Raw genomic sequence first — 24,470 nt, 5'->3', positions numbered from 1 at the left:
TTTATTTAACCAAACCGGTACGAAACAGCGATAATAACAAACCACAATTTTCTCGAAATACGAGATGCAACCATAAAAATACCGCGGGCATAATTTATAAAATTCAAACCAATATTTTCGTAAAATATTTAACCCAATTATGCCCGGAAAATCAAATTTAAAAACCACGTACAAATACTACCAAAATACACCTTGCTCATGCATAATAAATTAAACCACAATATAATTCATAAATAAATCACACCACATGAGCATAATTTAAATACCAATTTAAATATCAATTAAATATAATTAACTGCCCAAAATAATTTTTGAAGGTGGGTCACTCACCTGGAGCACGCAATTAACCCATGATCCACCACGGGATCAATTCTACGACTCACCGGTGCTTCTAGAACAAAATTCACAAACAGTCAAATAAATTAATATTTTAATCGGGTAAATAATACCCGGCACCCGGGGGGTCAAACACAAACTTTAACCAAAATAGGCGAATGATATACCGAATCGAAGCTCATGGGATGAGGATCACCAATCCGGTCTCCATCGACCCCAATTCCGCCGGAGGTGGCCGGAATTTGATCTTGAGGGATCTTTCAAACGGTGGGGATTTTGGGCAATATAACCCCGGAAATGGACTTAGAGGGGTCGAAAATAGTGGGATAGAGGTATGGGACGGGCTGGGTTGGTCGGAAACGGCGAGAATCGCCTGAAAATTTCACCTCGTCGCCGCGACTTCGCCGGCCCGATCTGGGCGCGTCCGACGGCGGCTGGCCGAGAAATTTTGTGGCCGAGGTCGCGAGGTGGCGGGCTTCCTTGGTGGCCGGCGCGTGTAGCATTCCGGGGACTGAAATCCGACGAAACACCGGTCAAACAGGGAGAGGGAGAGAGTAAAGGAGAGAGAAAGGGAGAAAAAATTTTCTGCATATTTTGTCTTTCGGGCTCGGGGAAGAAGAAGGAAAAAAGGAAAAAAGAAAAGAAAAAGAAAAAAGAAAGAAATGGTGTTTTCCCACGTGGGGAAAAGAAAAAGAAAAAGAAAAAGAAAAAAGAAAAGAAAAGGAAAAGAAAAAGAAATAAAATAAAAATAATTAAATAATTAAACAAAAATATTATCATTTAAAATAATAATAAAAATAATTTGATTTTATACATGGTTGACATGTGGCTTCTCAACATGGTGACACATGGCCACCTTCATTGAGTCACACGTGGCACATCGTTATACGTTCAAAAATAATAATAAATTAATACGATATTTGAAAAACTTTACAGGTACATAACTTTCAAACCACATGTCCAAATCGGACGTGCCGCTAGTCTACGGACTCGTATCAACGAGCACTTCACAGCCATGCATGAGTCAAAGCTCAACCTTGCATGAATAAAAAGTCAACCCCGGCACCCCTTGGACAGTTTGGACCTCAACTTGTTTTGCTCAAAACTTTCAAACCGTAGCTCCGTTTTCAACGTGCTACCAGTCTACGAACTCGTGCCAACGTGTACTTCGTAACGGTACCTCAGTCAACCTAGAATTCCAACCGGGTCAAAAAGTCAACTTTTGACCCCTTGGTCAACGGTCAACAGTCAACCTCGGTCAACGTGCAAAAATTTCCGACATGGTTTGGGACGGGGTGTTACATTTTGGGCCCGCTAATTTAGGTGCTTGGTATGTAAAGTAGTAAGTTTAATTTGTAGAAGTAATAGTTTCCAAAACATTTGTAATGTTAAAATTCATAATTTTACAAATTAATTTTTTTTTTTAATAAGTGACGACATGTTATCGTCTTATTAGCCTTTTAGTTAAAGAATGTGGATATAGTTTAAATTTTTTTTTTTCCTTTATTAATTTTGACATTCATATATGTATAAAGGATTAGTAGAATTAATTAAACCCTAGTTCTAGTTCAATTAGCTTTAAATTAAATGAAATTTGATTGTTCTAAGCACAAAAATTTCAATCCACTCTAATCCAACTCTGATATAACAAAAGGGATGTTGTAATAATATTAGTCCTACTACTAGTGTGTACATATATATACATATACATATATATATATATATATATATATATATTCTAATTAAATAAATAAAGTCGGATGATCAAAATCCATTGGGCCGAGCCGCCTAGTCTTTTATTTGTGTGAAATTCTTTCTCACCCTAAAATCCTAAACCCTATATAATGCTTTCTACTCATGTGTGTGTATATATATGTATAGTACTACAACTAACCGTGTAGGATAAGAAATCAGTCAAATTCTCCGACGGTCTGCTCTGGTGATCACAGATCAACATCATGGGCAGCAGCAATGCAATACATAATGGTATTGGTGATGATTCAGATTCTGCATATGTAACATGTCCTAGTGATTTTTCAGATTCTTCTTCTTCTAGTGATTCTGGTTCTGGTGATCATGATCATATTATAAATTCTATAAAGAATCCGCTTTCTCAACCTCCTCAGCCTCAGGCATATGTTACAATTTCGTCGGATTCAGATGATGATGATGATGATGATGATGATGATACAACTAGTACTGAATCTCCTATAAGACCTTGCCCTCCTGATCAACCTCGTACATATGTTACAACTTCTAATGAATCTAATTCGGATTCATCAGATTCAGATTCAGATTCTTCGAGTGAATTTTCTAGTGATTTTGGATCTTCGGATTCATATTCTTCTACTGATTCTAGTGATCGTAAAAGTTATCAATCAGAATCTTCTGATGAAAATTCTTCTTCCGATGAAGATTCTACTTCTTCTGAAGAATCATATGGGAGGCGTATCATGACATGTGGTAGATATTCTAAAATTTCTTCTACAACTTCTAGTGAAGAATCGGAAACTGATTCCAGTAGTGATGAGTTGGTTGAGAGGAAGAAGCGTCCTAAGCCTACTGCATTTGCTGATTATAGTGGATGTTCGGATACTAGTGATTCTGTTGATGATGATGATGATGATTCAGATTCCAGTGATTCAGATTCAGATTCCACTGTTTTTTTTGGTAAATATTCAGATTCCACTGTTGAGAGCAAGAAGAGACGAAGTTTTTGATATTTTGCTTTCTTATAATTATATAGTTTTTGTAATTATTGCAAACCACCTGAGATCTCCTTCAATATACGATTAAATTATTATGCACATTCTATCTTTTTCATTAATGTTTTTTTTTTTAATTATATAATTCATGCAAATATATGGTGTTAGCTTTGAAGCTGTGTTTATTTTTTTATTTATTCTCTCTCTCTCTCTCTCTCTCTCTCTCTCTCTATTAAAAGAAAAATTGTGTTTATTGGGATGCATCATGGAATTTCAACTTATGTTTACAATAATTTTTTTTTTTTTTTTTTGGGGGTTGCTATACTGTTGACATGGACTTATAGAGTTTTTGGCTTTCAAAGAGATTAATTCCTAAGGTTTCCTAAATACGAAGTTTTGTAGTTGCTGAAATCAGAAACAAATTTATTCTACCACCAAAAAACTTCGTAAATTTTTTCACGCGAAAAAAAAAAAACTTTGTAGTTGATTATATATTTAGTATAAAAAAAAAAATCAACATTTTTTTTCACACAGCTTGTAATTTATTTAGAGCTTTGATATGGTTTATGACCTGAATTGGAATCCTCAAACCCCAATATCAAAAAATAAAATAATAATAGTAACAATAATAATAAAGTAATAACAAATTTTGGAAACCCTTAATTACAGTAAATAATATCATAATTTTATTTCCTTTCTTGTTTAGCGAATAACAATTTGTTAAATAGTTATTAAAGTATGGAAAATTAGTAATTAATTTTGTCAAGCCAATTAAGATCTATTTTAATAGCAATGCCTAATGGAATATTGTTATTGTTGGTTTAGACTTTTGACCAAATTCAAAATTACTTATTATTTTATTTTGTTTTGCCTTTTTTTAACTTTGTGTGTTTTACTGCAATCTAATATTCCAAAAATAAAAGTTCATGACAAACAATTATTCACAAAAAAAAGTCTATGACAAACAATTCCACCCAAAAAAAAAAAAAAAAAAAAAAAAAAGAGAAGAAGAAGAAGGTTGTTTTTCAACCAGATACGAAATAAATGTGAGGCAAATTTTAAAAGAAAAAGAAACGCCAAATAAAACAAAAAACAAAAAAAATTGACTTTAATATCTCTCTTTTATTTATTTATGTATTTTCCAAAGTACAAACGGCGACGTTTCGGTAAAGATTAGGTTTTCTTCCTTGTCACGTTTCAGACAAACCCTGCCGCTTCCACTTTCCCTTTCCTCCATCTCTGCGCCTCTTCTCCTACAGGTTCGTGGTTTCTTTCTCTTCAACCCACTCCATTTTCTCTCTCTAGATTTCTTTCTCGACTTCACGATTGACAAACAGAAATCAGAGAAGATTGATTTTTATTTAAATATATATTTTTTTATAATTTACAATAGAAAAAATCGATTTTTTAACATATTCTTCTCTCTTTGAACTTCAATCTCTGACAATGTTCGGCGAATTAATTATTCTAATCCTTAATTATCAAGAATTTACCCAAATCAAATCCCTTTTTTTTTTTTTTTTAATGGATTTCTTTTAAACTACTTTGAAAAAGAAAAAAAAAATTGATGGTCAATTTGCAATGGTGCAGGTGCTTTCTCTGGGTTTTGCAAGGACATTATGTCAGGCATGGAAGATATCAAAGATCAGGAACAAGCAGTAGAGTCTGAGAAACCCATGCCATCATCCCAAGAGGAGGTTGAATTGCTTCCCTATATATATAATATATATTTGAAATGTTAGAATGGTTTTTTGGATTTCTCTAATTGGTGCTAGAAAAACACAGTGGAAAATATTTGTGATTAATTATAAGTTTCTCAATTTTTTTTTTTCTTTTGTTTCTTTTAGCTAAAACTTCAGGTTCATCTTCATGTAGGAGGCAGCTATAAAGAAAAAGTATGGTGGAATTGTGCCCAAAAAACCACCCCTCATTTCTAAGGTGATTTTGAGTTCGATCCCCATGGTTGAAATATTCTGTTTTGTTTCACTGCTCTCTGCACCATCTGAGGGCATTGGGTTTTCTGAATATTCAGGACCATGAACGTGCTTACTTTGATTCTGCTGATTGGGCTCTTGGAAAGGTATCCTTTTGTGCAATCTGCTTTGCTAAATTGGGATATGTGCAATATCATTTAACTAATTTATTTTGGGTTGATTATAACAGCAAGGTGGTCAGAAGCCCAAAGGACCACTTGAAGCTCTTAGGCCAAAATTGCAGGTATTAGATAATTTAATTATGCATATATTCTTTTGGAACCTCATATGATTTGCAATGCATATATAACTTAATTTAAATAGCAATGCATATAGTTTGAAAGCAATTGATTGAGTGAATTATTCTAGATTGACCTCACATTAAGCAAGGTAGAAAAATATTTTTTTTACTTGATTTGATAATCCACTCGGATAGTATAACTTTAATTAAGGTTATATAACTTAGTATTTAATAGCCAAAATGAAAAAAATAAAGAAAGAGAGGAAGAGGGATGTGGTGGATTTGATATCATGCCTTTAATATATAACTGACGAATATAAGGAATGAATTGGGTAATCTTTTGTTTATGATCGACAGGGTCCTGTCATACTGTTTACCTTTAATCACCATTAATATGGATAAGTTGTTTGCATTAAATAGGATGAAAGTTCTCCTCTCTGCCCGTCCTTTACACAATTGTAATTTTACTCTCCTTCAAGTCTCCCTTCTTGCAGGCTTTGTTTCTGATTAGTTCTTTCTCAAATTGTTTCAACTTCTGTTTTTTCTTTTTCTTTTTTTTTTTTTTTTTTTTTTTTTTTTTTTGATATAAATTATGTCATTTGAAATAGTTTCAGATATGTGTTAAGAGGAAGAAAAAGGACAATAAGGAATTTGAAATGTTGTTGTTGTGCAGTGATAGATATTGTGCAAAAGCATGCAATTTTCTTCACCATCTGCTTTTACAATTTAATCATCATAATCCATGAATAATTGGTGTGCCCTTGCCATGCTTTGTTGCTGGTGATAGCAGTGGGGTGGTAGGGCACCCTACTTACCATGGATGGATAGCAAGATCCAAATGGCTATGTTCATTGGTGCCAAAAAGATTATGGAGGAGGTTGCAAATAAAACTTAAGGAAAAATGAATAGAATAATTTCTTTTTTGTCAGTGTGTGTACAGAAATAATGACAACTTAGAATAAGTTGAGAGGATATGCTCTGTTCTGTTAGAAAAGAATTACCACGGAGTTGATTTGGGGATCCTGATTGTTCTTATGAAGAGCTTTACTTATTAGTGATTTCCATTTTCTACATTCTGAGTCTAACAGAGACTGAAGTAGATGAGTCTAATAGTAGTAATTTTGAAATTGAGATTTCTTTTTGTGTCATAACTAAATAGATGAATAGGAATATTTCTTTTCAGCATCTTTTATTCGTGAGAAATCCTATTCCTTTCTCATCGGGGAATAACCATGCCTTTTGAAAATGTACTTTAAGTTGTTATTGCTTTGGAAACTGACTCATATTTTCTTTCACCAAAGCATGTGACATAGCTATAACCGAAAAATGTAATTACAGTAAATAAAATCTGGGATATGCAAATATGAACCAAATCCTTGATAATGTTATGCAGAAGGTTCACAAATGACAATGAAAAGTGCACTTCATTTAATGGATCGAAAGTCAGCTCAGTGTATTAAAAACATAAGCTTATTTCTCCCTCCCCTGTTCTTTAGGAGCTAGTATTTGACTATATTTTTTTTTTTTTTTTTTTTTTTTTGGTTCCAGCCCACACAACAGCAAACCCGGTCCCGAAAGTCTCCTTGTGCCCCAGCAGATGGTGAAGGTATGCCTGTTATTTCATTTCGGTTGTTCAAACTTATTGGTTTATGCTGGTGCTGACTCTCTCTCTCTTATGATTGTTTATTTAGATGGCGGAAGTGCATCCGAGGATTCACCGGCTAATGAATGAGAGAGGACTGGTATTAATTTGATCTCTTGAAGACAATTGTTATTATTCTGGTACCTATGTGGGGTTAATGAGTAATTTAATGTTGTTGCCGAAAATAAATTGATGAAGATGTTCTGTTATTAGCTAAAAGGAAACACGCTACACCAACATTTATGCAGTTGAGACTAATGTGGATCCATCTTGACGTCTCTGTTCCAAGATTTTTCTTAATGTGGAACATTATTGCTTATTTTAATGAAGAACTATGAAAAAGAAAAAAAGGAAGAAAAAATTATTTTGTAATATTTTTTAAGTGTTATGTTACTTGTTGAAGACCCATGGACTCGTTGAATTGTCTCATTGAAGTACAGGTGTTTAGAATTTAAAAGGCTTTACCTTCTGTGATTGCATTCTATTGCTTGCAAGTTTTTATGGAAATACAAAATGTCTTTGAATGTATACATTGTGATTCGATTTTTTTGTTGTATTTTTTCTTTTCCTTAATAAGTTCCTTTTAATCAAAACAATTAAAAACTAGGATTTATATATATTATCTTTATTTGCCTCATGGTTTCCATACCCCAAACTCACTCTCATGAAAGTCCTTTTTGGTTTTTTAATTTTTTGGATAAATAAAGTAAATGGTAAACTCACTCAGTAAGATATATCATGATCATTGGTTTAGAAAAATTAAAGATATAAAAATGGCGAACCCCCAACAAGCCAAGAATGTGGTAGTTCAGAAGCCTGAAATATAATGAACTCGGAAAGTTTTGCTGGTGGCTGCCGCACTCATCACAGCAGTAAGATTCCAAACCGGTATGAATCATACAGGGGATGTTACATTTTGACATCAAACACTTTGGCTCTCTTTTCAGCAATCTTGGTGATCGTCTCTCTCACTTACAAGATCCCTTTTCATTTCGTATTGTGGGTTGCTGTCTCTATGATCATTACTTATGGATCTGCAATATTTGCCATAAAGCCTCATGAATCTGTCAAATTTCGTTACATTTAACAGCTGCTGCCCGGTAATGAAAGCTGCTGGTAAAGGGATAGCACCAGCATGAAACTGAATTTGATCAATCAAATCCCAAAAGTGATTAAATAAAATAATTGAGTCAGATTTTTTTATTTTATTTTAAATTTTCTTGTACATGTACATTATTCGAAATCACTAAAAGACAAAGAAAAAAAGAAAGAAAGAAAGAAAGAAAGAAATTGTACCTGAAATTTTATGTTTTCGAGAAATCAACTCACAAGAGAAGGTTGGTATATTTTATATTTTTGATGGACTTTGATGGACTTTTATCCCAAGCCTACTAACCATTAATTTAATAGTTTGGGTGGTACACATTTAGTTCTTATTTTATTTTCTTTTTTGGTAGTGAACTAGCTAGCATTTGTCAAACAAATTTTATTCTTTGGTGTTTAAAAAAAAAAAAAAAATGTAAAAGTTATCCCACATCAAGTACATCAAGTAGCTAGATTGATTGACATATATTTATGTTACTCCTTTCGTCCTAGATAATACTCATATTTAACATATTATTTTTCCTTTTGTCTCTATCTTAATTATTCTTGTTCGATCCTAGGTAATATTTAATCTCAATTATAATAACCCTTTTATTTATTTATTTATTTATTTTATAAAAGCAACTTTTTGGAGGTAATAAAGTCACGTCTTGATTACCATATATTAATTGTACAAATGCAGTACACAATTAATTAGAAAGGCACACCTTGACTGTGGGAGACTACTGTTTTCTTGGGTTCTCGATTTGGTCATGCAAAGAATCTTGATATATGCACACGTTACATATAAGAGATTAAATAATAATAATAATAAACAGGATAACTCATCATATTAATTTCTCACATGATTTAGGCGAAAATGAAAATCATTTCTAAGGATCATTTATGGTAAATATTGACTAATATTGACCAACCCCCCTAAAATAGCATTAAGACAATTTATTGTTCAATTCTTATATTATCAAATAAAAGTAAATAAAATAAACTTTTTTTTTTAACTTTCTTTTTATATATATATATATATATATATATATAAACCAACAACAACAACAACAAAAATTCCTTAACATTCATTAATATATATTTGCGTGCCTTTGATTTTTTTTTTTTGTTTTCTTTTTTGTTTTCCACCTCACAGATTGCTACTTACTTCCCAAATCCCAACTGCTTGGTAATGGTACCCATTGGAGGCAATTAATTAATGAACCCTATTTCATGAAACTTAGAAAATGGATTTTCCCATTAATATTCTAGTTTGTTTATTATTGTTACTTTTGATGTAATGTTAATTCTTATGTGGCGGCTCTATGTTAATGGGTGTAATAACATTAATGAAACTATTTAGTTTATCCTAGCTAATTAATACGTCTGGAGCATCCCTATAATATTTAGTCAGTATCGATTGGCTTGATCAGGGTTGGTGAATGAAAAATCATTATATATCTATTGCATTATATTTCTCACTCTCATTCTGATCAAAATTGGAAATCCAAACCATTTTCTAATTAAGGCTTTGTTATTTTTCTTTCTACAAATGTTTGTTACTATTTTGCTTTTGTTTTGTATTTCCCTAATTACCACTTATCACTTCCCAAAATTAGTACCTTCCCAATCATATATATCCTAGCTAGCTTCCTCATATATAGCTCTCCGTCGGATTTCATAATCAATATAATAATACTTAGCTTTGTTTTGTCTTGTAACATTTCCAGTAATATATACTAATTGTTTTTGTGAAAAATAAATAAAAAATCCAACCGGAAGTCCAATATATAAAAGCAAATAAATATGTCTTTTTTTTTCTTTTTTTTTTTTGGGAGACAAAAATGGAATTTTGGTCTTAAATACATATATGAGAGCAAATATATATATATATATACAGTCTGTCTATGATGCGGACGGTCCTCATGCGGACCATAGTATTGATGACAGTTTTTTATAATATTGGTGACGATTTTCTAAAAAATCATTGTTAATACTATGAAAAACAGACACTAATACTACGGTCCTCATGCAAACCGTCTTCACCATAGAATTTCTATATATATATATATATATATATATGTCTTAAATGGACAAGGAGCCACAAAATAAAACAATGATGGATTCGAAGCTGTTGGGATCGGACTTTGACCCAAACCCAAAACCGTGACAGGTAACTCCAAGAGAGTTTATCGCACAGACACCCTGTACTCCAACAAACCCAAAACCCCCAAAACCCTTGCTCTCTCTGTCTGTCTTTCTCTTTGTGCTTCTCAATCGAATTCTATCTCTCTCTTTTTCATTCTTGTTATGTTCTGGATTTGTCAACCATCGGGTTTAGAAATTTTGTTCGAAATTTTTTCTCTGAAATTAATCTGAATCTGATCTGCACCATGTACTTAATTTTTTATTTTTTTCCAAATATAGAAGATGTTTCATTTTGGTGAATATGTGAAATCGCTTCAGAAGAAGATGGAACAGCTTGAATCAAGCGAAATATAACTGCCAAGAACAGCTATAAAATGATTTTGCGGTTCAATGTCTCCAAGAATGTGCGTGAAATAGGCCTCATCTTCAACAACTTGTTACCTGAAGCTCACATGAAAATGAATTATAGGGTGCTAACTGTTTTAGCTCTCCACGGTGCAATTTTATTTTATAAAATCGCTAAACTGAATTGCAAATACTTTGCTCATCCAGATCTCCAAGTTGGTTGGGAGGAATTTGGAGGCTCTTTTTCATTTGATCATGTCAGTGGCATTGCCTTTCATCTTTACCTATTTTGCCTCTGTATTTTCGTTGACATTTCGATGGTTTTTTTATTAGTCTTAATAATTAGTAATTAATTATTAAGAAGTTACAAGAAATTTTACAATGCAACTACTACTAGTAGCCACTAGAGAAGAAAATTTAGCTAGGGACCCCAAATGGTACCACATCATTTTGTTACAAAACGGTGTTCGTCTTTCTTAAACTTTGTCTCTTTAGTTTTAATTAATGAGTTTTTATATTTGATTAATGACAAATTTTTTCTTTGTTTTGCAATATTTGGTTTCAATTACAAAACGTTGTATGTGTGTGTGTGTGTATGTGTGTGTGTTTTTTTATTATTATTTTCTCTGTATGAGTTAACCAAGAACCTAACTTATTTTGCAAATAAACAATAATTTTGTTTTGGTAATAAGCAAATGAACAATAATTGATAGTTATTTTAATGAGTACTTTATATATATATATATATATATATATATGTGTGTGTGTGTGTATGTGTGTGTATATATATATATATAGGCTTATGGTGGATACCTAGTGTCACGGTTAAAGCATTTCATCAAACACTTGGTGAGCATTCTCTCCATTATGGGCCTTATAATCCACTTTGGGCCTATTTTGGGCCTTACAATGGGCCAAGCCATGTACATATCCATTCTAGATGTTTCTTTAGATATTTTATGTAAAGTAGGTGGGAGTAGGTGGGAACCATTCTCCACCGTAGGATTAAAGCAATTATAGCCGTAGGATTAAGCTTTGTATGCCTATAAATAGGTGGAGGCCTCATTTGGCCAAACCATCCAAGAAATCTCATCTATACTTGTAAAGCTCTCTTTCAAGTAATATACTTTCATTCTCCCAAACTCTCTTTGTGCTCTAGCTTTCTTTGCTTAGCTTTCTCTTTTAGTGGGCAAAAGGCTTACTTAGTTGCAACAAAGGGTCGGAATAGCAACTAAGGCCGCACGGCTTGAAGGGTAAACAAACAAGTCCGTGACAAGTGGTATCAGAGCCAAGGTTAAAGCTAGCATCTAGAGCAACATGTCTTCCTCAGAGGTTGTGATTGAAGAAGCAAGGGGAAGGGAGGTCATCCCCGAAGCTGCAAGGAAGGGACGTGGGCGTTCAAAGTCGAAGGACGTTCTCACCGCCATGGAGACCAAGGTGGTCAAGATGGAGTTGGCCGTTGCCGACATGTTGGAGCGGCTTGATTGTGTGGAGCAAGGCATGGGGGAGCTCGATGGCCGAGTGGAAGGCCAAGTGGGGGAGCTTAGAGGTACCATGCAAGACACCAACGAGGCCAACACCGAGGCATGGCGTCATGAAAGCCAAGCTTTCCAAACAAAGGTAATTGAAACCTTGTCCCTTATGCAAACTAAATTAGATGAGTTTAAGAAGAGTTTAGAGGAGACTCGTGAGGATTGGGCATTATGCAAGAGAGCTGCAACTAGTGGCACGGCCACCACCCAACAAATAGTCTCTACTCCAAGGGTAGATGTTCCCAAGCCCAAGGAGTTTAGTGGGAGAAGGGATGCAAAGGAGTTGGACAACTACATGTGGCACATGGAGCGATACTTCGAGGCCTTGGATTTCCAAGACGAGAAGCAAAAGGTAAACACCGCTACCCTATATCTTACTAATCTTGCTGCGGTGTGGTGGCGTAGAAAGCATGAAGAAATGAAGAGAGGCATATGCGCTATCAATTCTTGGGAAGATTTAAAGAGTGAATTGAAGAAACAATTCTATCCCGAGAATGTGGCGAATGAAGCTAGGAAACGCATGAAGGAGTTGAAGCACCAACGTTCCATCCGTGAATATGTGGAGCAATTCTCCGGGTTAATGCTCCAAATTCCCAACATGAGTGAGGAGGATCTCCTTTTCAACTTCATGGATGGGTTGCAACCGTGGGCATGCCAAGAGCTTCAACGAAGGGGAGTACAAGATATTTCCACTGCCCTCACTACGGCTGAAACGCTTGTCGAATTTAGGCAAGGTGAGTCTTCCAACTCTAAGCCTAAGATTAATTATATTAAAGGTGGGGGAGCCAAATTCCATAAAACTCCCCAAAGTAACGAGTTTCCAAGAAGGCCACCACTACCAACCAAAGATTGGAAGAAAGGAGGTAAGCCCGAATTCAAGCCGAAAGAAAATTGCTTCTTATGTGATGGTCCCCATTGGGCTAGAGATTGTCCAAAGAGGAAGTCCTTAAGTGCCATGCTCGAGGAGAGGGAAACTCACGAGCACACGCAAATGGGTTGTATACAACTCCTCAACTCACTGAAGGCTAGTCCAATCCCAACCAACAATACGAAGAACTCCCTAATGTACGTGGCGGCACGTATCAACGGGAAAGATGCCCAAGTCATGGTAGACACCGGTGCATCTCACAACTTCGTAAGGAAGGAGGAGGCCACGAGGCTTGGCCTCAAACTCGACAAAGGTCAAGGGTGGTTGAAAACGGTGAACGCGGAGGCTAAACCGCTAGATGGCATGGCCCGTAACGTGGAGTTGCACCTTGGCACTTGGCAAGGTAACGTAAACTTCTCCATTGCTCCTATGGATGACTTTGATATTGTACTTGGCATGGAATTTCTTAGGCAATTCAATGTGGTACCACTCCCTCGCTACAACACGGTGTGTATAATGGAGGGAGGCCCTTGCATGATTCCAACCATGCACAAGCCAAGTACTTCCAACCGCCTCTCCGCCATGCAATTCAAGAGAGGAGTAAAGAAAGGGGAGCCTACATTCCTTGCTACTCTACGCGAGGAAGAAGAAGTTACTTCCAAGGAACCACCGAAGGAGGTTAGCCAAGTCCTTGAAGAGTTCAAGGATGTCATGCCACCACAACTACCCAAGAAACTTCCACCAAGGAGGGAGGTGGATCATTGCATCGAGTTGGAGCCCGGTGCAAAACCACCCGCAAAAGCACCATATCGCATGTCTCCACCGGAGCTAGAGGAGCTAAGGAGACAACTTAAGGAGCTTTTGGATGCCGGTTACATTCAACCGTCGAAAGCACCTTATGGAGCACCCGTCTTGTTCCAAAAGAAGCACGATGGTTCATTAAGGCTATGCATCGATTATAGGGCGCTCAACAAGGTTACCATCAAGAACAAGTACCCTATACCGTTGATAGCCGATTTGTTTGATCAACTTGGAGGAGCAAGGTACTTTACCAAACTTGACTTGAGGTCGGGGTACTACCAAGTTAGAATTACGGAGGGTGATGAGCCAAAGACTACGTGTGTTACTCGATATGGAGCATACGAATTCCTCGTCATGCCTTTTGGTCTCACCAACGCACCCGCCACTTTCTGCACTCTCATGAACAAGATCTTCCATCCTTACTTGGACAAATTCATGGTGGTCTATTTGGATGACATTGTCATCTATAGCAAGACGCTAGAGGAACACATCCACCACCTACGAATTGTGTTCAAGGTTCTAAAGGATAATGAGCTTTACGTGAAGAGAGAGAAGTGCTCGTTTGCAACCAATGAGGTGTACTTCCTCGGCCATAAGATCAAGGATGGCAAGCTGCACATGGATGAAGCCAAAGTGAAAGCCATCCAAGAGTGGGATCCTCCAACCAAGGTGAGTGAGCTGCGATCTTTTCTTGGTCTTGTTAACTATTACAGGAGGTTTATCAAAGGGTATTCTGCCCTAGCCGCACCACTCACCGATCTGCTAAAGAAGAACAAGACATGGAGTTGGTCCACCCAATGCCAACAAGCCTTTGAGAATTTGAAGGAGGCTATTATGAAGGAACCCGTGTTGGCATTGCCCGATTGCTCCAAACCATTCGAGGTGCACACTGATGCTTCCGACTTTGCCATAGGGGGCGTGTTGATGCAAGAAAAGCATCCAATCGCATTTGAAAGCCGCAAGCTCAACGACACGGAAAGGAGGTATACGGTCCAAGAGAAGGAGATGACCGCCATCATCCACTGCTTGCGCACTTGGAGACATTACTTGCTGGGGTCTAAGTTCGTGGTAAAGACTGACAATGTGGCCACAAGCTATTTCCAAACTCAAAAGAAGTTAAGCCCCAAGCAAGCCCGTTGGCAAGACTTTCTTGCCGAGTTCGACTACAAGCTCGAATACAAGCCCGGTACAGCCAATGTAGTTGCCGATGCATTAAGTAGGAAAGCCGAACTAGCATCGATAACCAAGTTCCAAGGGGAACTACCCAACCTACTAAAGGAGGGCATGGACCGTGATGTTGTGGCCAAGCAACTCCTACAACTTGCCATGGAGGGCAAGACTAAGAGGTTTTGGGTTGAGGACGGCCTTCTCTACACTAAGGGGCATCGCATCTACGTACCAAGGTGGGGCAACCTAAGGAAGAATTTGATCAAGGAATGCCATGACACCAAATGGGCCGGCCACCCAGGGCAAAAGCGTACGAGAGCTTTGTTGGAGACCAACTATTATTGGCCACAAATGCGGGACGATGTCGAAATGTATGTAAAGACCTGCCTTGTTTGTCAACAAGACAAGGTGGAACAGCGACAACCCGCAGGTTTATTGGAGCCACTACCAACTCCGGAGAGACCATGGGAGAGCATCTCCATGGACTTCATCATTAGCTTACCCAAGTCCGAGGGATGTAGCACTATAATCGTAGTAGTTGATCGATTCTCCAAGTATGCTACATTCATTGCCGCGACAAAGGAGTGTCCAGCTGAGGAGACAGCACGGCTATTCTTCAAGCACGTGGTGAAGTATTGGGGACTCCCAAGATCAATTATAAGTGATCGAGACTCAAGGTTCACCGGAAGGTTTTGGACGGAGTTATTCAAGCTCATGGGCTCAGAGTTGCATTTCTCTACAAGCTTTCATCCACAAACCGATGGGCAAACCGAGCGAGCTAATGCATTATTGGAGCTATATCTACGGCACTTTGTGAGTGCCAATCAACATGATTGGGCAAAGCTGCTAGATGTTGCCCAATTCTCCTACAACTTGCAAAGGAGCGAGTCCACCAATCGAAGTCCATTCGAGTTAGCCACGGGGCAACAACCACTCACTCCACAAACACTTGTTACCAAGTATGGAGGAAGGAGTCCTGCCGCATTCAAGATTGCCAAAGGTTGGCATGAACAAGTGGACTTAGCAAGGTCGTACCTTCATAAGGCCACCAAGAAGATGAAGAAGTGGGCGGATGCCAAAAGAAGGCACGTGGAGTATCAAGTGGGAGACTTGGTGTTCATCAAAATCCTTTCATCCCAACACAAGTCTACCCGAGGACTACACAAAGGCCTTGTTCGTCGATACGAGGGACCATTTCCAATCATCAAGAAGGTGGGCAAGGTATCTTATAAGGTGGAGTTACCTCCTACACTCAAACTTCACCCGGTCTTCCATGTGAGTTGTCTAAAACCATACTACAAGGATGAGGAAGACCAAACAAGAGGGGAGTCCAAGCGAGCACCAATAGGGGTCTACAACACTTATGACAAGGATGTGGAGAGCATCTTAGCTGATCGAGTAGTTCGTGGAAGGGACAACCATCCGAGTCATGAGTACTTGGTGAAATGGAAGGGACTTCCCGATAGCGAAGCAAGTTGGGAACCTGCTATCGCACTTTGGCAATTTGAAGATCATATCAAGAGGTTCCATGAAGCAAGCTCGACGAGGACGTCGACGGCATAGGTGGGGGAGAATGTCACGGTTAAAGCATTTCATCAAACACTTGGTGAGCATTCTCTCCATTATGGGCCTTATAATCCACTTTGGGCCTATTTTGGGCCTTACAATGGGCCAAGCCATGTACATATCCATTCTAGATGTTTCTTTAGATATTTTATGTAAAGTAGGTGGGAGTAGGTGGGAACCATTCTCCACCGTAGGATTAAAGCAATTATAGCCGTAGGATTAAGCTTTGTATGCCTATAAATAGGTGGAGGCCTCATTTGGCCAAACCATCCAAGAAATCTCATCTATACTTGTAAAGCTCTCTTTCAAGTAATATACTTTCATTCTCCCAAACTCTCTTTGTGCTCTAGCTTTCTTTGCTTAGCTTTCTCTTTTAGTGGGCAAAAGGCTTACTTAGTTGCAACAAAGGGTCGGAATAGCAACTAAGGCCGCACGGCTTGAAGGGTAAACAAACAAGTCCGTGACACTAGGCACCCAGAGAAGAAAAAGGGCGTAATAAATGACGAAATGCTTTGGGAAGTTGAAAATAAATGTAGATCCGGAGATTTCCGAATAAATTAACCTTTCGAACTGCTACTAAATCCATGGGCGGGCAAGAGACAATCTGTATTTAGCCTTGCAAGGTGGTCCTTGCTGATTCACAGGGGATTCCGCATGTCCCATGCTACTCGGGTTAGAGCTAAGCTAGTGATACTTTCGACTACTGGACTCTCTTCATCTAGGATGCAGCACTCCATCACTTTGCCTAGCGGCACGACGCTTATATTGCTCTCCCACAACCTCAATTTTATGGTTTAGGCTGCTCCCATTATACAAATATGAATTGACATTATTGTTCTTTATTATAAAATCAATAAAATCCAACAGAAAAGTCCATTACTTTTTTTTTTTTTTTGAATACAGAAATGTTCAATTGAAACAGATGAACAATATTTAGCCAAATGGCTTATGCAAATTCAGAATACACTTCACATTTATTATATATATGGTAAAAGTTTTAATATATATATATATATATATATATATTGTATTTTGGTGTCCCTTGCAAATAAAGGCCTCTTGTGGCCAGCCCCTGTGAAGGAGGAGAGTGCACGGACGACGAAGAGAGGCAGACCCTCTTTTAGAAGAGACAGGCGCTGCCTACTCTATTAAATAATCCTTCTATCATGAAAAATATTAATTTCCACCAATACATTCAAATTCATCCTCTTTTTTATTACCTTAATATACATATATGCATATATATTAATCCTTCTTTCGTCCTACCGTCCTACACACTCAGGTTCTACATATCCTTTTTCAGTTTTTTTTTTTTTTTTTTTTTTTCTATCTTACTGTTCCTTGTCTGATCAATATATGTTGAAAGTAAATATTAAACTAATCAAATTAAACAAGTCAATAATATCTACTGCCAACTTTTTGTTTCAATATTGTAACACCCCGTCCCAAATCGCACCGGAATCCGTGCACGTTGACCGAGGTTGACTGTTGACCGTTGACCGAAGGGGTCAAAAGTTGACTTTTTGACTCGGTGGGAATTGAGAGATGACTAGGGTACCGTGGCGAAGTGCACGATGCCACGAGTTCGTAGACTGGTAGCACGTCGAAAACGGAGCTACGGTTTGAAAGTTATGGACGAAACAAGTTGCGGTCCAAACTGTCCAAGGGGTGCCGGAGTTGACTTTTTGTTTATGGGGAATTGAGCTTTGACTTTGTGCATGGTTGTGAAGTGCTCGTCGATACGAGTTCACAGACTAGCGGCACGCTCAAAACGGACATCCGGTTAAAAAGTTATGGACGTTTGAAGTTTACCGGATACCGTATTATTTTAATGTTTTTTTTGGGTCAGTGAACAGTGAAATGCCATGTGTCAGCTTCTGATTGGTCCACGTGGAATGAACAGTGTCACGCAGGGTTTTAATTTTGAAAAAAACTCTCGGGGAAGAGAGAGAAAGAGAGAGAAGAGAGAGAAAGAGAGAGAGGAGAGAGAAAGAGAGAGAGAGAGCCACCGCCGGCCACCGGAGTTTTCCACTGTTCCGGCCGAGTTACTGTACACGCGCCGGACAGAAAGGTTGCCCACCTCATTTCCGGCAAAACCTCCAAATTTCACGGCAAACGGCCGCCGGACGCACCCGGATCGGACGTCCGAAGTTTGGCGGCGATTTTTCCCCTCCACCGCCGGCCACCGCGAATCGGCACTGTTCCGGCCACTTTCCGGCCACACGCGCCTGACAGCCTTGATCCTCTCCTCAAGTCCGGCCTACCCACCAAAAATCACGGCCATCGGACCACCGACGCGCCGGGATCGGAGCGTTTTCCGGCGAGGGGTCGAAAATCTTCAAACGGTGATTTCTCCGCCGTCCGACCTCCGTTTTGCTCACCGTCGGTCCCGTTGGATTGTTCTCCTCACGATCTACAAATCTGCAAAATTTCACAGCAAACGGCCACCGTCGGAAAATACTGTTCCGGTGACGGTTGCCGGTGACGTGGCGGCCCGCCGGAAATTACTGTTCCGGCGAGTACCCGAAAATTCCGGCCAGCTCCAGTCCGCAGTGTTCGACCTCCTGAACCCAAATCCGACTTCCGTTTCTGCCAATTCGCGACGGTTTGGGAGAATTGCGGAGCCGAAACTCGAAAAGCTTTCCGGCGAGATTCCGACCCCGTCGGGTTCGATCACCGGAAAGTAAGACCGAATCCGTGATCCTCATCACGCGAGCTTCGATTCGGTATATAACTCGTAACCCTTAGATTTCGCTTGGTGTTCGCTCCCCGGGTATCCATTTGGGAATTACCCGAATAAAATATTAATATTTTTGGTTTGTGCACTGTGGTTGTTTAGGTGCACGCGCGAGTAGTGGAGTGGATCCCGAGGAGGATCTTAGTTGATTTGCGCTCTCCAGGTGAGTGACCCACCTTCAAAAATTATTTTGGGCAATTAATTAAATTTAATTGGTATTTAATTTAGTATTTAATTACGCTCATGTGGTGTGGTTTAATTATGGTTTTAATGCGGTTTAATTTAATTTATTTGTTATGCATGAGCAAGGTATGTTTCGGTATTAATTTTACGTGGTTTCAAATGTGATTTCTCGGGCATAATTGGGTTAAACATTTTGTGAAAATTTATAAATTATGCCCGTGGTATTTTTATGGTTGCATTTTGTATTTCGAGAAAATTGTGGTTTGTTGTTATCGCTGTTTCGTACCGGGTGATTGGATAAAATATGTGGGATGGTGTTTTGTGAAATTTTGGTATACTTCCCATGGTGGTTTTTGGAAAAACGGTACGGTTGGTTGTTTATGTTTATTTTTAGACGCACTCATACAGTATTGGTGTTCTGGTGTATGGTGTATGGACACGTGGTTTAGCACGCGGTTATTATATGGTTTAGCGTGCGGTTATTACTTCACCCGTGAGTTGCCATTGGACCGTGGGCAGGCAAGGTTATTGTTGCGCACAACCGCCCCCCTCCTTGGCCGGGTGATGGTTTTTTTAGCAGTTGGTACTGTCGGGACGCCGAAGTGACCGCTGCAGGTTTCTCTCTTTAACCTCCCGCCAGTCGGTGCTCGGGACGCTGGGTATCGGAGGGCATCACCGGTATATGGTGTGGTGCGTCAGGTGTAATGGTCGGTGTAATTGCAAATAATGGTTTAAACCCCAAAGGTGTTCAAAATTTATTTATTATAATTTATTATATTTTTATTATATATTTGGGGTATGTATTTATTTAATTGTTGTTGTTAAATTATTTAATCCCTTGGTTTTTGGGAGGTATGCACATTGGGTTTTGCGAAAAGGTTTTAAAAAGGGAACATTTCAAACGGAGCGATTGGTGAGAGTTTTGAGGGAAATCATTATTTTCCAAAGGTTATTATTATTTATTATTAATTGTTGGTATTTGTTCCACTCCTTAATTGTTATTATTTTATTATTATTATCAAAAGGTGTTCAGTAGTTCGGGTTACTCACGGAGATGATTAGCATCTCACACTCTTAAATTCCGTTCCCTTAGGTGCAAGTGGTGGTAGACGTTCTTCCGAAGCGAACCAAGTTTTCCGCTGCTGTTGTGTTTCGAGAAGTTTCTTTGTACTCTTTCATTTCAGTGTATTATTTCTTTTCAGCCTTGTTGTATTTCTGTTGTTTAGCACTTCTTAAAGCTCTGTATACTATTGGAATACTTCTGTTTTATTTATGCACTGGACTGTTGTTGCTTTGAGAAGTGCTGGAATTTGTGGAATCAGTTTGTAGTTGTGGGAGGAATAAGGGGATGTTTTTAGAAGTGTGTTTTCAGTGCAGGTAATTTGTGGTAAGTAAATCCCTTCGGGGAGGCTCTGTCGGATTTTCCTTTGGAGGGTCCGGTAGGGTTTCCCTGGGATCAGGGCTGTCTAGGGTTCCGGGGAAGGAATTCTGGACGGGTCCTGACAAATATACTTTTTTTTGGGAAATTTTTTCTAGAAAAAAAAATATAATTGCAAAGCTTTTGGTATTTTTTTTTTTTCTGAATTTGAGTTATATATATAACCTTTAAATCTTCAAATTAACTATAGCCAAAAAAAAGAAAAATACACAAGGAATTAAAATTAATTTAATTTCAATAAAGGATAATTTACATTGTTCCAAATGGTGTTGATTATTTATTTAAAACCTGAAGAATGAATTTGTATTTATCCCAAACTTCATAGGGTTCAAACGAAATGTTCCCAACAATGTAAAAGAAACTATGCATGTTCCCTTACTTACACGGGTAGTAGGCTAACAGCCGAGCATTACAACAACAACCAAGATATTATATTTGTATTAATTTAAATTAAATTTGCATTTATATATTATATATAAATATAATTGCATCACTCTATTTGTGTGCGTGCGTGATTTCTTTTTTTTTTTTTTTTTTTTTTGGTGTGTGTGCTTATACATTTGGTGTTGGTGTTCAAAAGCAATATTTACATAACAGTTGCAGTACTACTCTTAAATAAACAGGAAATTCATAAACTTTGGTATAAAGTGGATAATGACAAAGGACTATAACAAATAATATGAGGAAAACAATAATAAATGTGAATTGTATTGCATATGTCTGCACAATTGTACCACATATACAAGAAGAGTAACAGTCTAAACTTACTATACAAGGAAGCCAAAAATTATGGTAATGGAATCAAAGATGATAAGGTATCTTACTCCTAATTAAACTAAAGTTAGATCAATTCCCAAAAATCTAGATCTATAAATCAAAATGAAAACTGCCAACAAATCAATATTAATCAATGGAGACCCAACTACAAATATTTAAATCAAGAATTTCAGTTAGAAAAACATAAACATCAATTACTAAATTACCAACAATCACACACTAAAGAACAAAAAGCCCATATTTTATCTAGTTGGAAAGAAACAATGATAGATCTTAAAACTAATATATTATTTTTTAATTTTCTCGAAGATTATTATCCTTTATTAAACAAATTACCAAAAGAAACAGAAGAACCACCAGATAAATCACCAATCATGTCAAGCCACCCCTCTGAAAAACTTAATCCTAGTCTAAATACTTTAGATAAACCATCACAAGAAAATCTAGGATCACCTCCTTCAAAACCTAATAAAACACGAACACAAACTTCAATCACCATTCATGATCTACAATCTGAATGTAAATCAATCAAAAAAGAAATAAAAGAATTAAAACTTCAACCTACATCCTCTAATCAAACTCTATATCCCCAACCTACACCTAAACGGCATATTAAAATCACCTTACTCATAAAAGATTTTCAATTAACAACAATTGCACTTCTAGATTCAGGTGCAGATTTAAATTGCATTCATGAAAGTCTTATCCCTCATCAATATTATACCAAAACAAAAGCAAAATTAAATTCTGCTAATGGTAGTAAAATGGATTTACAATATGAAATTAATCAAGTCCAAATTTGTCATAATCAAATCTGTTATACAACCTCTTTTGTCCTTGTTAAAAATATGACAGATCAAGTCATCCTAGGAATCCCTTTCCTTTCTCTCTTATACCCCTTTGTCACAAACAATGATGGAATCATCAGTCACCCTTTAGGTGAAAAAATCAAATTTGATTTCTTACTTCAATCAAATAATGTCCAGACTCTTCAAGATCAATCTATTTCAAAACAGCTTAATCAAATCCATCGTCCTCCTTGTTATCTTCCATTTTTCAATCATTCATGTTTTTATCCATTTCAAATCATTAAAACTTTATTTTGCAAAATATATTTATATATCTTTGCATCTTTTTCAAATCTTTGCATTACTTCAAACTATCTTTTATCTAATCATTCTCATTACAGCATGTCTCGCCCCAGCGGCTACATAATCATCAACAGCACATCTGTTCCAATTTGGAGTGAAGAAAATTCTGAAAAGAATTTCCCAACCCAATTTGAATTAGATATCCCCCAAAGAGCCTTAATAAATTCTATTTGGAATAAAACCCGTTTTGAATCACCAGAAGAAAAATCAGATTTTATTCAAACCCTTGATAATCTTTGTTTTTATTTGCAATCAATCAAACAAAAGCCCGATAGTAAATACTATTCCCATTATGTCCTATTTACAGGCCCAAACCCTGGCCTTTATAAAACCTGGTCCCAAATAGCCCATGAAATAGCAGGCCAAATCAATACCCAATATCGAGGCTATTACAGTCTCCATGAAGCCCTTGAAATAACCCATAGAGAAATAGGTCCAAAAGCCTTTATTCACCCTTGGGTCCGAATGGATCCAGAGTTTTCCAAAACTTTCCGTTCTGTCCACAAAATCATTTCTAGTCAAGCCTCTAGTTCTCAATCAACCCATAAAATGCAACACAATCCCCCTAGATCACTCACTGGCTTTGTTCATCCACCCTATCCAATTAATCAATCCATCCAAAACCAAGATCCACTTGATATCCTCAATATAGAACATCCTTTAGAATTTCGAGTTCATGAACTCAAACACAAAAATCAATGCCTTGAACACCAAATTCAAACCTTACTCCACAACAATGCCATTCACCAACTTCACATTAATCATCTCCAACAAGATCTAGATTATTGGACCAAAAAATCAAACCAAGCCTCAACCAGCCATTCTAATCAACCCATTGACAATCCTTATCCTTTAATCAAAAATTCCACCTTACCTTGGAATCCTGTCCGTATATTTTTCTATCCTAATCAATGGTTACATCAAGCTGGCTTACCCAGTGATATTATTTCCCGCATTTGGCAAATCAAGAAAAAACAATTTTATGACGAATTCAACTTTCTTCAAAAAATGTTACGCTCATTTATCCAATCACCCAATACCTGCCCCCGTGGTATGTATGTATATTCGGAAGCTGCTCTGCATCCTTCCAATATCCAATGTACCACATGTGATCCTGAAAATATACCCCTCAATCATGTTGGCTGTCCTCACCAAATCAGTTATTGTATTTACCGTGTTGGCCTATATGCCCCAACCTTTCATAATTTTATTTTTCAAAATAAAACAATCACTTGGGCCGCCCTCTTTGACTGGGGATTGGTTGGTACCATTGTATTCACCCATACAGAACAAGCCCAAAACTGTACCGAACTAATCAAAATGGCCATTCACTGCCTCTTTTTACCTCACCAATCAGCACCATTAAAACAACAAGGATATATTGCTGTTCACATCACATCCACTCCACCAGAATGGATCCATGGATGGGAACCAGCACGCCATCTAATCACCTTTGAAAAATCAAAATATGCTACTAATCATTTCCGCCAAGACGAACAGGTACGAAGATGTTCCAGACCAATCACTCAACAGCTACGACATTGGAGAGCTGCTGTGTATGGAGACAATTTTAATCTCCAACACATCAATTCCAAATATTTTTTAGCAAAAGAAAATCAATATACAAAATTATATTTACACCATGGATTCCGTTATGTATGGAATGATGTGTTTACATCCTTTCATTACAAAACACTGTATCCAGATTTAGCTGCTATTTATCATAAAATGTTCAAAAATCAAAGAATCAATCCACTTAATCAAGAACCAGAAG

At 37.4% G+C, this 24,470-nt stretch overlaps 2 protein-coding genes across 2 annotated transcripts; both read left to right on the top strand.

The window, feature by feature from the left end:
* The first annotated feature begins 2,294 nt into the window (after positions 1-2,294).
* LOC132803794 (uncharacterized) lies at positions 2,295-3,056 on the top strand. The gene has a single exon (XM_060817337.1). It carries the CDS (start codon positions 2,295-2,297, stop codon positions 3,054-3,056), a length of 762 nt encoding a protein of 253 aa, XP_060673320.1.
* Positions 3,057-4,149: 1,093 nt separating this feature from the next.
* Positions 4,150-7,271, top strand: LOC132803839 (uncharacterized). Its single transcript, XM_060817515.1, has 7 exons — positions 4,150-4,300; positions 4,632-4,738; positions 4,917-4,979; positions 5,074-5,121; positions 5,205-5,258; positions 6,804-6,861; positions 6,947-7,271. Exons 2-7 carry the CDS (start codon positions 4,661-4,663, stop codon positions 6,985-6,987), a joined length of 342 nt encoding a protein of 113 aa, XP_060673498.1. The 5' UTR covers positions 4,150-4,300; positions 4,632-4,660; the 3' UTR covers positions 6,988-7,271.
* The last annotated feature ends 17,199 nt before the right edge of the window (positions 7,272-24,470 follow it).

Source organism: Ziziphus jujuba, chromosome 5, assembly GCF_031755915.1.
Source record: "Ziziphus jujuba cultivar Dongzao chromosome 5, ASM3175591v1".
In the NCBI taxonomy this organism is placed as follows: Eukaryota; Viridiplantae; Streptophyta; class Magnoliopsida; order Rosales; family Rhamnaceae; genus Ziziphus; species Ziziphus jujuba.
This window is presented reverse-complemented; position numbering and strand designations above follow the sequence as displayed.

Coding starts and splice junctions, on each gene's coding strand:
- LOC132803794 (XM_060817337.1), top strand. CDS start 2,295: ATGGGCAGCAGCAATGCAATACATAATGGTATTGGTGATGATTCAGAT.
- LOC132803839 (XM_060817515.1), top strand. CDS start 4,661: ATGTCAGGCATGGAAGATATCAAAGATCAGGAACAAGCAGTAGAGTCT. Junction 5,259..6,803: donor CTCTTAGGCCAAAATTGCAG/GTATTAGATAAT, acceptor TTTTGGTTCCAG/CCCACACAACAGCAAACCCG. Junction 6,862..6,946: donor TGCCCCAGCAGATGGTGAAG/GTATGCCTGTTA, acceptor TTGTTTATTTAG/ATGGCGGAAGTGCATCCGAG.